This window comes from Eptatretus burgeri, chromosome 19 (genome assembly GCF_056783735.1).
Source record: "Eptatretus burgeri isolate ZD-2024b chromosome 19, Ebu_testis_v1, whole genome shotgun sequence".
Classification (NCBI taxonomy): Eukaryota; Metazoa; Chordata; class Myxini; order Myxiniformes; family Myxinidae; genus Eptatretus; species Eptatretus burgeri.
The window spans coordinates 2,364,927-2,382,567 of record NC_140979.1 but is presented as its reverse complement, the minus strand read 5'-3'; the positions used below and the strand labels follow the sequence as shown (position 1 = coordinate 2,382,567).

Below are 17,641 nucleotides of genomic sequence, written 5' to 3'. Positions count from 1 at the left end.
CTTTCAAATCTCCCCCCTCACTCCCCATAATTAAAACTTTCCCCCTTCACATCCACAAATTTGTCTCCTTCCCCCACCCTCTTTCTTCCAGCTCATTCCTCCACCTCCTCCAATCTCTCATTTCCCTTTTCGGCTTCTCTTATGACTCTCCACTGCTACTCATCCCTTCACCACTCAGCCCTTTGTCCTCCTCCTAATCCGACCCTCTCTCCTCGCTCTTCCACAATCTGTTATCAACTGTCAACAATTCTCACTACCCTCCACCTCCCTTTCCCTGCACCCGAAGCCTCCTCCCCTCCCTCTTCCTTAACAATAAGGTGTCTGAGGATGCGCCTTTTTCAGGATATAATTAAATCAGGCCGCTAATTGTCTTCAAAAGGGATTTTTAAATGAAACAAAACACTCATGCACTCCCTTGGAGTTCCCTTCGTATGCATGCAAAATTTCAGACTGCTTTGTTTCATGGTTTTTTAATTTAGGAGTTGACACACACACTCACTGGCTGATTGACTGAATGACCTACTGACACACTCTGACATTTATTAGTGCAGATGAAGAGGATGCTTCATTGAGCTGAATGGATATGTTTAATCTGGTGTTGGTGCAGTGCAGGCATGATGGTCCGAATGACCTTCTCCTGCGTCTAAGTTCCTCATTTATTATTTTTCTTATATCACTGTTGGTGAAGGTCAGGTACTCCCTCAATTAGCCTTTTCTCTTGACTGATTTATCAAAGTGATAGTGGACGTCCACAAGGAAATCTTCAACACTGAATGTGAAGGCCTTGGAACCCTTCTGTACCGTGAGATGTGCTGCAAGTCACGTGGGGAGGAGGGGCACCCTGGGTGCATCGACGGCTGTTTCTGTTTGATCCTCTGCAGTACAGAGTTATTCTTCCCAACCATACTTGATGCATCGTCCTGCAGTTGTCAAAAATGAAACCATTCTTTTGGACTATAGGCCGTTGCCTTCAGAATTGATTCTTGTGGTTCACTCCTTGGCAGAAGATAAAATATTGTTCAAAGTAGGGACGGCTGGAAAGTTTAATTTTCTACTCTTGTAGTTTAATTTTTGAACATTAAAGTACATTGTGCGAAATTAAAGCTTGTAAATGCAGAGGAACAACAGATAATCAAATGAAGATGGGGATGGTCACCCAACAAGTACAGGTCCAATCGGAGTGGCCTCAAAATGAATATCACTCTGGTTAGATCCCGACCAGGAGGGTGACAATTTCCACTCGGGCGACTACCTCCATCAGATGATCCACCTTATACTCAGGTGAAGCACACAACTACGTTGCAGACCTTACCTTGTGTGCTGTTTCACCCCCCGGGGATCTTTGCCTAGTCGAAGGTGAACAATGACTATCACCGCCGTGCCTCAGCACAGAGCGCCATATCCTGTGTGTTTTGTATTTCACGGCGATGGCCCCGCTTCACACAGGAGCGACAAAGGCTTCATCGGCTTGAGCCATGACCTACTGAACCAGAATGGGAGGACGGCTCTCTGAACTATGACACAATGACTGGGAAATCTTAGGTAGGTCAGGGCAGAAAAAATCTAAAAGAATGAACCCAAAACATTCACCAAATTAAATTTCCCTGAAAGAGAAAAATATGAGGAAGATTGAAGGTGAACTTTAAGCTTATACTTGGGAAGGTGAATTTGGTCGAATATAGAAGAAAATAGAGAAATGTTCTCCATCGAGAAAAATCTCGAAAAGAGGGGCAGAGAGGAAAGTAGGAAGCTTGGATGATTGGAGTTCAGGGTCAGCAACTGTGGAGTCATTTCATGAAGTCACCTGGAAGGTAGGGCAACATCGTCACACATTTACGAGGGGAAAGGTGAGGTCATATTGATTTTCTGATTTTCTCTGAAGGCTGCCAGCCTGCATCATGGCAACGCTCAATCAAACGAAAGTACCTGGAAAAGAACAGGCAAGAAAGAAAGTATCCAGGCAGGAAAGTAAAAAAGTGTTTTTCTTGGAATTCAGCATCAGTGATATGGAGTCAATTATTGGAGCCACCTGGAAAGTAAGAACAGATTGTGAAATGCTTCTCCACCTGAAGAGAGAATGTTTTCTGAAAAGAAGTTATGGGCAGTTATGGAATGGGGCAGTTATGGGACGGAACTCGGTTCGGGCTTTGGGTTCAGGTTCGATAAGATGCCCAAACGTACCTAAGACTTGAACAGGGTAGAGTTCCATCACTCAGGAAGGGAACGATTTACAGAATGAACTTTCTCAACAATTCCAGTCAACTCAGAAGCTTGATGGTTCTTTTTGTACAGTTCAGTCAAACATTTTTGCGCATAGTTCAGCACTTCCGGTGCTGTCACTTCCTGGAATCCTCTGGGTACCAGTGACGTCACAGCAATTTTTCTCATGTCACTCAGCTGGGCATTTCCTCCTCCCCATTGATACCAACCGAGCTGTTGCTCCATTTCCTCGGGAATTCAACTTCAGCACCATTTACTTCTTCTTCACTCTTGAATCTCATTCTTCCCTCCAGGTCTTCATGACTGCTTTTCACCACCATCTCAGATCATCCCCCATCCAAAACCTTCATCTTATCCTTGATGAGTAGGCCAGACATTCACAGGAACAAAACGCCACAAGATGATGCGGTTAAACACGGGAAAAAAATGACACAAAAACATGACAGCACAGGGACAAAAAGATGGAGAGACACGACGGATCTGTTCTGAAAACTTAGCTTTGATAAACTGGAAAGAGGAACCGCACCACCAAAATCGAACACACTCAGTTACAGAATCCGAAGTTAACCCTTTGAACCCTCGTGGCCGTTCTCCCAGCTGATATTCAAACCTCCATATTCCTGAGCGGTTGTATTTTTCTCTAGGGAGCCCAGGATGGCAGAACCAAAAGTCCAAGGATCTCAGGATTCAAAGGATTAATGTTTATATTGTGTAATAGTTGCCCTGCTGCCCCATAATCAGTTCATGCTCTCCATAACCATGCTCTTCCATGAGGCTCCATCTTCCGGACAAACAATACTAACGGAAGATATTAAGAATACAAGAGGAGGGCTGCTTACCTTCAAAATTACAAAGAGGGAGGTTTTCTGAGCCATGGGTGCTTTGAAATGTCCTGCAAAAGAATGTGTAGTGTTGGAATCAAACATAAACACAATCAGGAAACACGTCCACGAGTGAGCAACAGCGTTTTGTTCCATCAAAACAGGTCAGCAACCCCAGCACGTGTGAACATACTTGGTCATGCAAATCAAACGTTTGAAAACGGTGTCCAACCCTCACCTCCATGGTGAATCTTAACAGAGGATCGTGACAAATCATCACAAGCAGAAGCCACCTCAATGCTGAACTTTCCAATTGTGACAGTTTGGAAAATACTTCCAAGAACTTGCCGGGACCTGACATTACCTGTGAAGAATCAAACAGACGTGTTTGTGACGTCATCTGAACCAATCATCACAATCGAATACTTCCATTTACATAAGAAACATACTCCAATCAAGCACTCCCTGATGCAATCACCAAGATTTGATTCAAAAGGAAGAAAATACATTCTCATTAATTAATAAATTATGGTGCGCAATACAGAAGTTTTCTTCATGAGCTGAAAAACAAACCCTCTCAACTCAAACATTGGATATTAAGTCTATGGTTTTATTAAATAAATTAGTGACAACTCAAATCTTTGGCAGTCGAAGAAACGTACCAAAGAAGAATGACCAAAGAGAAGATAAGCGAATGATGAAACAATCATTTGTTTCATTGCACAGTCTGGAAGAAAATGGATCAGGACGTCCAAACCGGAATACCCAGCAGAACCCGCACTCATCAAACTAACAGATCTTAACAACAAAAGCATCACCGTGAGCAATGTGTCCATGATGGTATCTGCTGAACAAGCCAAACAACAACATCCCAGCACCAAACCATCAACACTCCCTTCACTCACCACACCTTCAGCATCCCCTTCACACCACACAGTCACACCCCTTTCACTCACTTAGCACACACTGACACTCTCAGCACTGTCAATCTCCTGTGCAGATTCTCTCCACAAACTTAATCCACTTTTATGTACAAATTATTCACATTCCATTATCTCCTGCCAAGTTATTTCATCGCACTTCCCACAACAAAAATCAGAGAGGTCATGTTCAAAAAGGCAACTCAGCACATAATTATGATGAAATGCCTCTGTGATGATGATCATAACACTATAATAAACAATACTTACTTTCATCATGTCAGATCCATTAAATTCCCGTCCAAGAAATAATTGTATGGACAGGATGCCCAGTGACCACACGTCGGCTGGGGCACCTAAATAGCCATCCATTGAGATCTCTGGAGCCATATAGCCAGGTGTGCCACAGATGTCATAAAGTTTTTCACCTGGCCTACAAAATGTCGCAAGGCCAAAGTCGATGATCTTCACGGCCAGCTCATTGTTGCAAAGCACGTTGTCAAGCTGAAGAGCAAACACAAATCATTCTATTAAAAAACCATCAAACCTTTGATCATAAAATGTGTTAAAATAAAAATCCAAATTTGAATGAGAAGGGGCACACAGGAAAAACAAAACAAACTCGAGTAATTCGACTGCGCGCAGACAGGTATGCCTCCGCTCTCCCGCACAAACACTTGAGTATTGACATATTTGACCCTTGGCCTTTATCATATCTGGCCCAAAATCTAAATAGTTAATTGCCCTGTCTAACTTTACCTTTGTACCAAGTTTGATGAAATTCTGTCCAATATTTCTTGAGTTTTTCCTGGATTATTCACATTTTTCCTGTTTCTTGAGACTTCAACAATAATATGGAGGAGCTTGAAACGAGAGTAGATAGTAAAGAGTACGAGCAATGGAGTCGCAGGAACTGAGACTTGGTTTAACTCGAGGAAGGGACGAGAAGGCCACAAGATGTGGAGGTGTGATCGGAAAGAGAAAACAGCAGGAGGTGTAGCAATCGAGGTAAAGAACAAGACCGTGTTATATCAAGAGAAAGGAGGTGATGTGAAGGAGTGAATTGATGTGGAGGGTTCTGTGTAGATGGATATTAAAGATGGAAGAATAGTTATCGGTACGTGTATCAGGTTCCTGGTATGACGGAGGAAAGGTTCATTAAGCATTCCGAAAGGCATGTGGTCAGGGAAGAGGATTGATTGCGGGCGATTTTAATTTGCGAGGAATAAATTGGGTTCAAGAACAGGGAATGGGCAGGTGAAGAATTTCTCAATCTACTCCAGAATTTCTTTTTAATCCAGTTTGTGGATAATCCCATGAGGAGGAGTGTGGTGTTTGACCTCTCATAAGGTAATAACTCGAATATGGTGGAGAAGGACCTCTCATTAGGCAATAACTCGAGTATGGTGGAGAAGGACCTTTTATAAGGAAATAACTCGAATATAGTGGAGAAGGACCTCTCATTAGGTAATAACTCGAGTATGGTGGAGAAGGACCTCTCATTAGGTAATAACTCGAGTATGGTGGAGAAGGACCTCTCATTAGGTAATAACTCGAATATGGTGGAGAAGGACCTCTCATTAGGTAATAACTCGAGTATGGTGGAGAAGGACCTCTCATTAGGTAATAACTCGAATATGGTGGAGAAGGTTGAGATGGAAGAGCATTGATGGACAGGTGACGATAACACAGCGTGTATCAGTGGATTCTGTTCAGACGAGTTTGATATTGTCGAACGACGCTCACAATGTCGCCTTTCATAGAGATATAAATAATTAAATACACACTCTGACAGTGAGTAGTTCTGTTTTATCACAGACTGAAACCGAATTGAAATGGATATTTAATTTGACATCTTTTCGAGCTTTCTTGGACGTCTAATGAATTGTGTAATGAGCACAAAAAGGGTGGATATGTGACAGCCCCCCAAACCCCACCTCCCCCCTTGTTGATCATCATCCAATAATGTAAATTATATTATTTCCCACCCTCTCCACTTCGAACCCCCATTCCATCCTTGCTGTGCGACCCAACATATGGTTTTCATTGCAGTGTTCCACAAGTGCCACTGACAAACCAGACATAATCTGCCTAACAGAAACTTTACTCCCTCAAGACGTCTGTGACTCCCAAGTATCTTTCCCCGGTTACTCCCTCCTCCGGTATGATAGACCTGAGTCTCGTCCTGGTGGGAGGGGTTGCTCTCTTCATCAAAGACTCTATTCCTCACTCTCCATGCACTACCCTCACTCCCCACACCCCCAGGAATACCTCTGGCTACGGCTTCCCCTCCACTCCCACCTCATGTTTATATGTGTACTGTACCGTCCACCAAACAGTGATGACTCCATTTACACCTCACCATCCGAAAACATGGACCAACTTCCATCTTCTCATCCGAACTCTCTCTCTCTCTTCCTCATATGTGGCGACTTCAATTGTCATCATGCCAGTTGGCTCGGTGTGGGTACCTCCCTCACCTGTCATGGCACTTCAGCTTTTCTGCGACTCATTGTGACTGACTCAATCGGTCAACTTCCCGACCCGGATCTCAACCAATGGTACGACATCTCTTCTGGATCTGATTTTGACAAATTTCCCTGAAAATATCTGTTGTTCTTCATCCGCTCCAATCGGTTCATCTGACCAGAGTGGACATCTCTCTGGCTGTTATCAGAGAACCACCTCAGCGTCGTCGAGTCTGGCATTTTACTCAAGCCGACTGGCAGGGTCTCCAAGCAGCCATCAAACTTCTAGACTGGTCTCCCATCGCTGCTTTCTCCAACGTCAACTCATCCTGGGAATTCTTTCAGAGAAACTTGCTCTCCCTCATGCACAGATTTATCCCCTCTTGTCTTCAGTTGTCCTACCCTTCCTCAGGCCCTTGGTTCACCGAAGCTTGTGGTGAGGCAGTTGTCCTGGAACAACTTGCCTTCACCTCATGGAAAGCAAACCCAACTGAGGGTAATCTCAGTTCCTTCCATAAAGCTCATAACAAGTGTGTATGTACCCTCAGAAGAGCCAGAAAACATCTTTCTAATCTGAACTCTCAAACCTCTCTCCCTCCAAATCCTGGTGGCGTCTAATCAAATCTCTTTCTGGTGTATGTTCCCCCTCCATCTCCTCCCTCACCTCAAATGGCCGCAATGTTGACACCGCACGTGAAAAAATTGAATGTTTAAACTCGGAGTTTGCATCTTAATCTTGTTTCCCAAACCCATCGCTTTCTGTACCCACCTTACCCAGTCCCACCCAACTGTCCATGGACTCTGTGTCCATTTCTCTTGACAAGGTGGAGAGCTTGCTGTCAAACCTCGACTCAGATTCTGCAACCGGTCCAGACGGCATCAGCCCACGTGTCCTAAAAACCTTCTCCTCTGCTCTTGCTCACCCTCTCTGTTCCATTCACCCTCTCATTTGCTCAAGGTCATCTGGCATCTCCTTGGAAATCAGCAAACATCACTGCCCTGCATAAAAAAGGTGCAAAAACAGATCCCTGCAACTACAGACCAATCAGTCTTCTCCCAATCATCAGCAAGGTTATGGAATCCATCATCACTTCAGATATTAAATCCTTCCTCTTCTCCAATGGCTTGACTTCCAATCATCATTTTGGTTTCAGAGCAGGTCACTCTACCCTGGATATGCTGCTTCTGCTCTCCCAACATTGGATGGAGGTCCTCAATGGCAGACATGAAATCAGAGCCATATCCCGAGACATATCGTGTGCTTTTGACATGGTCTGGCACCCTGCCCTGCTCACGAAACTCTCTTTCTATGGTATACAAGGCCATCTCCACTCATGGCTCTCAGACTTCCTCTCCTGTCGCAGTCACCGTGTGGCCCTAAATGGAGTTCTCTCATCCCCTCTTCCTGTCCAGGCTGGAGTTCCTCAAGGTCGCGTTCTGGGCCCTGTTCTTTTTCTGGTTTTCATCAATGATCTCTCCGACTCTCTGGAAAATCCTCTTTATCTCTTTGCTGATGACTCCACCCTCTGCCGCACCATCTGTCGTCCCTCGGACTGGCATGCAGCAGCTTCTTCGCTCACTGCAGATCTGGATAAAATCACAAACTGGTCCAACACGTGGAACATGTCTTTCAATCCAGACAAATCTCACATTCTCACGATGTCTCTCCGAAAGGACCATTTGGACCCCCCCCACCCACCCATCCACTTTCTCAAAAATCCTCTGGAAGAAGTCATTTCTTTCAAGCTTCTGGGTCTCACTATCTGCCATGACCTTTCCTGGGAAAGCCACATTTCCAAACTGACCTCCAAAGCCAGTCGCCGACTGGGAATCCTGCGTTGTGCAAAGTCCTTCCTCAGCCCACCTGAGTTCCTGACCACATACAAAGCTTTTGTCCGAAGCCTGATGGAGTACTGCTCTTCCCTCTGGGCTGGTGCTCCTGCCTCTCACCTTTTTCAGCTTCACGTTGTGGACACCAAGGTATATCGGATCATTGGCATCTCCCGCGTTGAGGCTGAGTCTTTGGATCTCTCACTCTCTCACCGCAAGCAGGTCCGTGGTCTTTCTGTCTTGTACCGTCTCCTCTCCGGTCTCACCCCCCTTGCTATGTCTGTGATTTGTCCCCACCATATTTCCGCAGGGCGCTCAAGGTCCGCCAACAACCCCCTTCTGGTAAAACTTCCAAAATCACGAATCACTGCTCACCTTCACTCTTTCATTCCTCTTTTTTCCCGCCTTTGCAATAAACTCCCTCACTCTGTTCAATCCTATTCCTCCCTCCAGGCGATTAAAACAGCTGTTCCCCACCACCTCTTATGACTCATCCAAATCCTTGATCTTTTCAACCCCCGTTCATCCACCCCAAGCCCACCTCCTCCAAATTTCCTGCTCTCTTTCCTGAAAGTCCCTGTAATGTCCATCTTGTATACCCCGTGTTCCCCACCCCATCCCTCTCCCTTCCACAGATCTCCTGATGTCTGTTCCCCACTGTTTTTGTCTCATGCCCCCTTGCTGTGCGTTGTGTGTTCGCTCTCATGCGAGCCTCGACAAGATATACAAAAAAGTGGGTTACCTTGATATCCCTGTGCACAATGTTCTCGCTGTGAATATACGCAAAAGCAGAAGCCATCTGGAAGGACGAGATAAAATATTAAATCATGGAGACAGATTGTGATTGTTAACATTGTACAATTCGGAGTTTCAAAACACATCAACATCACACTGAGGCTGAAAGCTTTGTCATCTCACCTGCTTCATGACATGCCATCCATCAACTAAAGAAAATGTCTTCCGGCAAGCAAGTTGGTGATGGAGTGAACCTGCGCACATGGAAAACAAACATACAAGGGCAAAGCAATGAGATTGTTCAATTTTGAGAAAACACGAGTCGAGGAACGATAAAGTGAAGGAACGATAAACAAAACAATGAAAAATCATTCATAGAGCGACACTTGGGAAAACAGATCAAAGTAGAACGGCACTCGGTGGAGCGCATACCTCTGCCAGGTTGAACAGTTTACCTTTTGTGTCCTCACCGATGGGCTCGATCTGAACCAAAATCTAATCGGCTTGTTCGAGTCACCTGACCAACTCATCCACCTCGTTTTGTCATCACTCGTCCACAACTTTTTGAGATATCATGATATGTGGAGATTTTGGCCCAATCTCAATTTTAGAAATCAGACCTATGTTGACCTTTTGATCTTAAAAAAAATAATTAGTGGTTGAATTCATTGACCTGATGTGCAAATCTTGTTCAAATTTCAAGTCAATAGGATGAAAATTGAGTGGGGAACTGAAACATGAGGTGGAGATCTGTGGAAGGGAGAGGGATGGGGTGGGGAACGCAGGGAATACAAGATGGACACCACAGGGACTTTCACGAAGGAATTTGAAGGAGGTGGGTTTGGGGCGGATTAACGGAGGTAGAAAAGATCGCGGTTTTGGATGGGGGAAGATAAGAGCTGGTGGTGAACAGCTGAGACCCAAATGACACGTAACACTTAAGCTTACAGGTTCCCTCGTTACATAAAAATGTGTCCGACAAGTCCACGGACCAAGCAACTCGACACAATGCTATATTCCCTCTTCATTTCTTCCATCGACCCCAACAATTGTAACAATATGTCAATGTTATCTTTTCTGCTCTTTTTGTTGAGCCACTAAAAAGTCCCAACAATTCACGTTTACTAATTCCCATTCTAAATTATTTTAGTGTGAAAGTGAACTTGAAGGACACAAACAGTAGAATTTCAGCAAAATGACTTCAGCAACCTCACCTCCAGCCACATACTCCATCACGAGGACCACTTGTTTGGAGATCGGATTTTCAATTACTTCAAACAACTTCACTGTTGGGGAAACAAGACAGTGGAGCACAGGTTAAGATGGCATAAGAAACCCACCCAAAGTCAAACACCATTAAACAACATGATGAACATGAAAATTCCGTGTGACCCTTCCAATGACAAGTCATCAACATCCTGAACAAATTACAAACTGCTGCCTCAACTACTGCTGGGAAGGCAATGGCAAACTACCCAGTGTAACCCTTTCTCAGGAAGCTGCTTCAGCGGCCCCGACGTTCCATGACGCAGTATAAAGAGACGGATCCAAAATGGTGTTTTGCAAACCTGAACTCTTGTTTGAGTTTCACAAAAGTTAATAGTTTATTGATGAGTGATAAATTCATGTCACAGTAACAAACAATCTGTCACTTGTTTTACTCACACCGTGATAAGTTTGAGTGAAATCCACACTTACCGATGTTTCGATTTTTAAGTTTCACCATTTTGACAGCTTCACGCCAGAGCTACAAAAAGAATAAAAAAACAAGAAACTAAAATTAAACAAATTGATTCTATAATCTGTATAAAGGTTAACTCACCCCATAGCTGCAATCACAAAGTTGTAACTCACACAGAGGGTCTCACAGCCTCAGGGCCCAAAAGACAAAGACCCATCACAGACAAATGTTCCATCAGAACAGTTCATTGGTAAATTAAACGATTAGTTCAGTAATTAAAACACAGTTATCTCCACATTCACACAAACTTACTTTGTTGGAATCCTTCAAATATTTTGCCTGCTTCAAAGCACCCTGAAAGAGAAAACAAAAGGTCATATCATAACAACTTCGATACAATGTTGGAAAACTATTAAATTATATGATATTGGTGCATCGTGAAGTACAATGATTACATCCATTTATACAGAAGTCTCTGTGGAGGAGAAAAAGTGGCGGAAAGGAACAACTTGATATCGACTGAGGATAAAAATGGGGGATAGGTGGATGACTACATGGACACACCACAAGTGAATCTCGTTGAGTGGCAGCAATTGGAAGAGGAAGAAAAATATAATTGAGAGACGAGGGAAGGAGGGCAGTCCGTCTCCACCTCAATTTTCATCTGATCGACTTGGAATTTGAAGAAGATTTGCATGTCAGGTCACTGAATTCGCCGCCAATTATTTTTGAGGTCAATACAGGCCAAAAGTTAAACAGGGGTCGGATTTCTAAAATTGTCAGTTTTCATCCGATTGACTTGAAATTTGAAGAGGAGTTGTATATTTCGTCATATAATTCAACCACCTTCTTTTTGAGGTCAACATACGCCAAAGGTCACCAACTTTGGTCACATTTTCAAAATCCTCATTTGGTGGATGAGTTGGTTTGGTGAGAAGAACAAGCCGATTCGATTTTGGTCCAGGTTTGAATCCAGATCCGGCCTATCACTGGTGTCCAAACCATAAACCGTTCGGCCTCGCGGAGGTAGGCGCTCTACCGACATCTATGATGGAGTCTCCTACAGGAATGACATGACACGAGGCCTGTAAGTCTAAAGAAAAAGCATCTTTCATCTCGACAGGAACAAAGTTGACGAATTCAGATGCAGGAGAATCTCCCTGTCCCTTTATTCCACGTGTCCCTCCATTGTGTCCCTCTACTGTGTTCCAGCTCGCTCTCCCAGGAGCTGTTTCAGCTCCCGTAAAGTGAAAGGAAGACATTAAGTATACCACAAGCTTGTACCTCCACTGCAGATTTGATGTTCTTTGCTTTGTAAACCAATCCAAGGCCTCCTTCTCCAATTTGGTCGATGACCTCCCAGTTCCCGATCTGACAAAGGCACAAACAGAGATTCACAACAACGCTTTTGGAATATAAGAGGAATAATACAGCGATTATTAAATTATTATTATTTCACATAAACTCAACAATCATATTGTCAGTGTCGATGCAATTTCTCCGAAATTAACATCTTGGGTTTGAGGGTGATAAAAACAATAATAAAATGTAATTAAATTTAACTTGATATTAAAATAAACGTATTTAATATGAAGTGGAAAGTGTACTCAAATATTGTATGATTCTATGTGCTTGAACATGTATCCATTGTTAATTTTAATTAACATCATCATATCTTTCATCTGTATTAAAAGATGATCGACCTGTCTGGTAAAGATATGATCAGCAGGCCGACCTTTCAAATAAGCTTTAATTCAGTGTAAAAGAATTGCCGATTATTATTTATACATATATTTTAGTTACTTAGTGATTTTATGAAATGATAGCTACAAGGTACCAGCGAGCTTGATAGAAGAATGTTATTTCAACACAACTGGAATGTTTGTATCAGGAAAATGTCCAGATGTATTCACTAAACTCTGATTGCTTTATATTGTTGCGGTTGTGGAAATTCGCATTACACCATAAAGGGTCCTCAGGTGAGATATATCGGTAAGTTCATGTGTCGTCAGCCCAAACCCGTTGTATAGAGGGAATATATGTGATCCATTCGGGCTGCGATTCTTCAGTTAGTCGTTTTTCTTTTGCTGTCGTTAATTTGGTGCAAGAACAACAACGAACATCGCCACAACCAACATCTCAACGATCACGCCATTCACTACACGACGCCAACAATCACGCCATTCACACCACGACGCCACCTTCCACAACTCCGCTGCCACATCTTCGCCACTCGACATTCAACGAGCACCGTGCGGTCACGATCTCCGCGGGACGGATGGGAGGGGCGGAGTGGCAGCGGCGGCCGGGGTGCGAAGGGGCATCTCCCGCCCGAATCTTCCTTCCCTCGTCGTACGGCGCGTGGGGAAGAAAACCAATAACGCCTGTGGGATTTCCCCTCCTGCTTTTCCCGTGCTTTGGCATGGGGGAGGTGCGATTTGAGCCAGAGGTCAAAGGTGAAAAAAGGTGGGGGCCTGATTTTGGGGGAATAATTCCCTGGCCCCGAGCCAAAACTGACTTTCCTCGTCCCCCGCACGGCACGGGGAGGGGGGAACGAGAGGGCACGCCCCTTTTTGGGAAGCTTCCAGAAGGGAGGTGGAGCGAGAAACGGGGCGGGGCGAAGGGCGGAGCCCCGCGCTACAAAAGGGGCGGACGAGGAGGGTTCGTGTTGGTCTTCTGGTTCGGGTCGTCTGCTAGTTGTTCCTGCAAGGTCTTCTTCTTCTTGTTCCTGCTCCTTGCACCAGCCTTTTTGATCCTGGCGAGCTTGTTGTTCCTGCCGAGCCCTCGATCCTCGCGCGAGCCCTGGAATCCCATGAGGGAGCGCGGAGATAGCACCGGAAAACCCCGTCCGTTCCCCAAAACCCCGTCCGTGCTGTCGAGCGGACCACACGTGCGGCGCGAGGCACGAGCTCGCAGACCACGCCGGAGGAGCTCGGAGTTGCGGTCACGAGAGAAGGACTCGACACACAAAGGGAAGTCGCGACTTCCATTTCTTTTGGGTTCTGTGTAAACGTGTGTGTGGCGCCAGTCCATCAAGTAGAATTGTTTAAGTGTTGTAAATAATTGTAGTCGGTAGTGGTGCTTTTGCTTTTGTTGCATTTTGTCTTGACTGTTATACGTGCATTTCTGTATGGCTGTGAATACGTGCTTGTCTGTGTGTGTGATAAAGTGCTTGCTTGTTGAACTGTTTCCCGTTTCGCTGCGTCCTTTCCTTTGTTGAAAGTTCCATCTTGCATCACGTCAGGGATTGATAGTGGGTTTAAAACACCCGGTAAATAATCTGAACCGTCGAGGGCGACGATAACTCCGCTCGGTTATCCCTGCAGCACGGAACGAGCCGCTTAAGCGGTTCGTGTCCAAAGTCGACCTGCGGCGAGGTACGATCGCCCGGTCGACCACTCGCACAGGTACTTAGGTAGGTCGAATTTGGCGAGCAACCCTATCCTGCGCGGATGGGCAATTGTCACGATCGTGGTGAGGTTAAACCCCCACCCATGACTGACTCCTGGTGGTAGTTCCAGGAGGGTCACGACTGAATTTTCCGTTCCGGTGGGCGACGCGGTCGCCATTCGAGTCAAGCGGCCGATCGCACGCCGGCGGGCGCAAATTCGCAACAGTATTATATATAATTCCCTAGCCTGTTGAGAAGAGGACTGAACTTTTCCCCTTCCATACCATAAGTTGTATGTGATCCATCAATGTACCCAAAGGATTTCAGTTTTGACGTCATTCTCTGCTGGGAGAGATTTTACACATCTGGTCTTGAAATATATGCTACAATCCTTCGAAAATTGGCTGATTGCTGCACAAAAGCTGAAAATGATTTCCACCTGGAAACACATTGACCTGACAAACTGTGGCACCAGCGTTGAAAACGACAGAGCTGTGTCTCACTAAACACAAGATAAAGAACCAAAAGTCTCCATGTATTTCATGAGATCCAGAGGAAGACTGGTTTTTTTCAGATCCTCCATATGCACATTTGTATTTGTTTGTTTGTATTTGTTAATGTTGTTTGTATGTTGAATAAGTGGCTCAAATGTACAGGATGTCTTTCGAATTTCAACTCCATCAGTCAATAATAACTACAGTATAATATATTGAATAATATGGGGACATATTGTTGTGGGGGTGGCAGCCAAGGTGAATCCCCCAACCCGATCTGTGATGATGGGCGGTTAACACTGCCATCCCGCGGACGGCCGAGTGGTTCCCTATGAATAGGAGGGGAACACGGAGATCCTTGGAGATTATCACACGTGCTGGAAGGGCATGGTGCAATGGCGGAGGGGCAGAGGAGCACAGCACAAGGGGCGCTGCACCAGGGCAGCACAAGGAGGGGTTATACTCGAACCCCACAACAAATACAGTTGATTAAAATGAACATATTTAATGAAAATGATTTAAATAATAAAATTTATATAAAAAATAATAAAATAAAATTAATTTAATTCATAAATGAAACATGAAAACATAAAGGAAAAATCACAGAGGGCAATCACATACTGGGGAAGCTTATTCTTAAAATGAACATATTGAATGAAAATAAACAAATATCTACAAAGGACAATGATTCAAAAGTTAATGATAACAATGGAGTGAACAAATCCGCCAGTCGAAGCGCTTCTTCACACAGACGTAAATTCAGACAAAGGGGAAAAACATAAGGATAAAACCCTTCCTTTCGAGTATTCTTGAACTTAGCTTGGCCCAGAGCTGGTCTTTGTGGAACTTGGAATCGAGGAGCTTCTATTCGCACGTGCAGAGGCACACATCAAAATGGCGCCTCGTTGCTTCTCTCGGAACGGGACAAACGCACGCCAGGCAATCCGCGAGCTGCACTCCACACCAAGGCTCAGAGACCCAGTGCAAAGGCTTCGTGTGCCGATCGTCATCACCGACCCACTATGACGTACACGAGGTTCGGGTCCATTTCTCAAGACTCAACCAAGAGCCAAAACCCAGCGACTTGCTTCGTGTGTGTGCTCACCCTGATCTCCCATCTCCCTCCGACTGAGGGAGTGACTGACTAACGTCGCCGTAACCACCATTTCCTCCTCCGGGGCGTGGCTTGCTCGCACTAAACCCGGGAAGGTAGGGCGTCCGCCCGCTCGGCATGCCTGGCTAGTCTCTGACATCATGCCCATCAATCATCACTCAGGGGCGTGACTTTGCCTGTTGTCACCATTTGAAGGCGGGCGTTCCGCCCACTTGTAGTTGTTTTATAGACATGTTTCCCCACTTCTATTGCCGTTCTTGAAATATGAAAACATAAGGAAAAATCACAGAGGGCAATAACATACTGAGCAAGCTTATTCTTAAACCCTAGCTAATTAACAACGCACCACCCCCACGTGTGGTGACAAGTAACACTTAAGCTCACAATTTCCCTACTTAATTCCATCGAGATGCCTCCTGCACGTCCACGGACCAAACTACTCTATTCAACGCCAAATTCCCAAATAATTTCCTCCATCTACCTCCACAACCGTAACAATATCTTCAATAAGATGACAAATTTGTGCTTGAATTTGTGATTTGAGAAATCGTAGCATCGATTTCAGTGGACTCGTTCATTACTTTTCACCCCAACGTCGGGAATCCAATATCTTGCTTACCACTTCATGCTCCTCAAATTTCTCATCCTTCTTCATCTTGATGTCATCACCCTCAACATCGACATTGCTGTCACTCTCATCGTCCTTTCTTTTATTGTGAAGCAAACCTGGAAAGATGAAGCAAAATCAAGATAAAATAGATATTATAGCAGAAAAAATATCAATGGACATAATACCACCGTGTTGAGACACGCGCGTGAATGGAGTAACAAAACAATATGTTCTGCACTCACGGGAATAGTTGCTGCGGTGAGAGAAAAGTCCTTCGTGTCATTGTCATGAGGAACAAGCATCCACCACCAGCACAGTGAAAAATAAATAAAACAACAACCATTTTCAGGTGTTTCCTCAAACAAGTGCTGAAACACCCAAACGAACCGAGATAACAAATTCATTTTAAGAAAAGATTCATTTTCAAAACTCACCAGCTTGCAGCTCTTCCTCAAGAGGTTGTTTAAAACCAGCTTGCAGCTCTTCCTGAAGAGGTTGTTTAAAACCAGCTTGCAGCTCTTCCTGAAGAGGTTGTTTAAAACCAGCTTGCAGCTCTTCTTGAAGAGGTTGTTTAAAACCAGCTTGCAGCTCTTCCTCAAGAGGTTGTATAAAACCAGCTTGCAGCTCTTCCTCAAGAGGTTGTTTAAAAGCAGCTTGCAGCTCTTCCTCAAGAGGTTGTTTTTCACCAGTTCTCAGCTCTTCCTCAAGAGGTTGTTTAAAACCAGCTTGCAGCTCTTCCTCAAGAGGTTGTTTAAAACCAGCTTGCAGCTCTTCCTGAAGAGGTTGTTTAAAACCAGCTTGCAGCTCTTCCTGAAGAGGTTGTTTTTCACCAATTATCAGCTCTTCCTGAAGAGGTTGTTTAAAACCAGCTTGCAGCTCTTCCTGAAGAGGTTGTTTAAAACCAGCTTGCAGCTCTTCTTGAAGAGGTTGTTTAAAACCAGCTTGCAGCTCTTCCTCAAGAGGTTGTATAAAACCAGCTTGCAGCTCTTCCTCAAGAGGTTGTTTAAAAGCAGCTTTCATCTCTTCCTGAAGAGGTTGTTCAAAACCAGCTTGCAGCTCTTCCTCAAGAGGTTGTTTAAAACCAGCTTGCAGCTCTTCCTCAAGAGGTTGTTTAAAACCAGCTTGCAGCTCTTCCTGAAGAGGTTGTTTAAAACCAGCTTGCAGCTCTTCATCAAGAGGTTGTTTAAAACCAGCTTGCAGCTCTTCCTCAAGAGGTTGTTTTAAACCAGATTGCAGCTCTTCCTCAAGAGGTTGTTTAAAACCAGCTTGCAGCTCTTCCTCAAGAGGTTGTTTTTCACCAGTTAGCAGCTTTTCCTCAAGAGGTCGTTTAAAACCAGCTTGCAGCTCTTCCTCAAGA

The 17,641-nt window shown here is 44.6% G+C and overlaps 2 protein-coding genes and 1 long non-coding RNA gene across 12 annotated transcripts in view; 1 reads left to right on the top strand and 2 right to left on the bottom strand.

The window, feature by feature from the left end:
• The window catches only part of LOC147008410 (uncharacterized), a 51,204-nt gene that overhangs the window by 17,282 nt on the left and 16,281 nt on the right, over positions 1-17,641 (top strand). The window lies entirely within an intron of this gene.
• Positions 2,325-5,831, bottom strand: LOC147008412 (uncharacterized). Of its 2 annotated transcripts, XR_015053450.1 has the most exons (3): positions 4,232-5,831; positions 3,280-3,405; positions 2,325-3,112 (listed from the first exon to the last, which is right to left on the bottom strand). It is a non-coding gene; the product is annotated as an uncharacterized LOC147008412 (long non-coding RNA). The 2 variants fall into 2 exon arrangements; XR_015053449.1 differs by having other exon boundaries at positions 3,280-5,831.
• LOC147008411 (inhibitor of nuclear factor kappa-B kinase subunit epsilon-like) lies at positions 8,919-16,612 on the bottom strand. The gene is made up of 6 exons (XM_085865084.1): positions 16,294-16,612; positions 11,960-12,046; positions 10,988-11,029; positions 10,693-10,741; positions 10,209-10,280; positions 8,919-9,248 (listed from the first exon to the last, which is right to left on the bottom strand). Exons 1-6 carry the CDS (start codon positions 16,327-16,329, stop codon positions 9,169-9,171), a joined length of 366 nt encoding a protein of 121 aa, XP_085721210.1. The 5' UTR covers positions 16,330-16,612; the 3' UTR covers positions 8,919-9,168.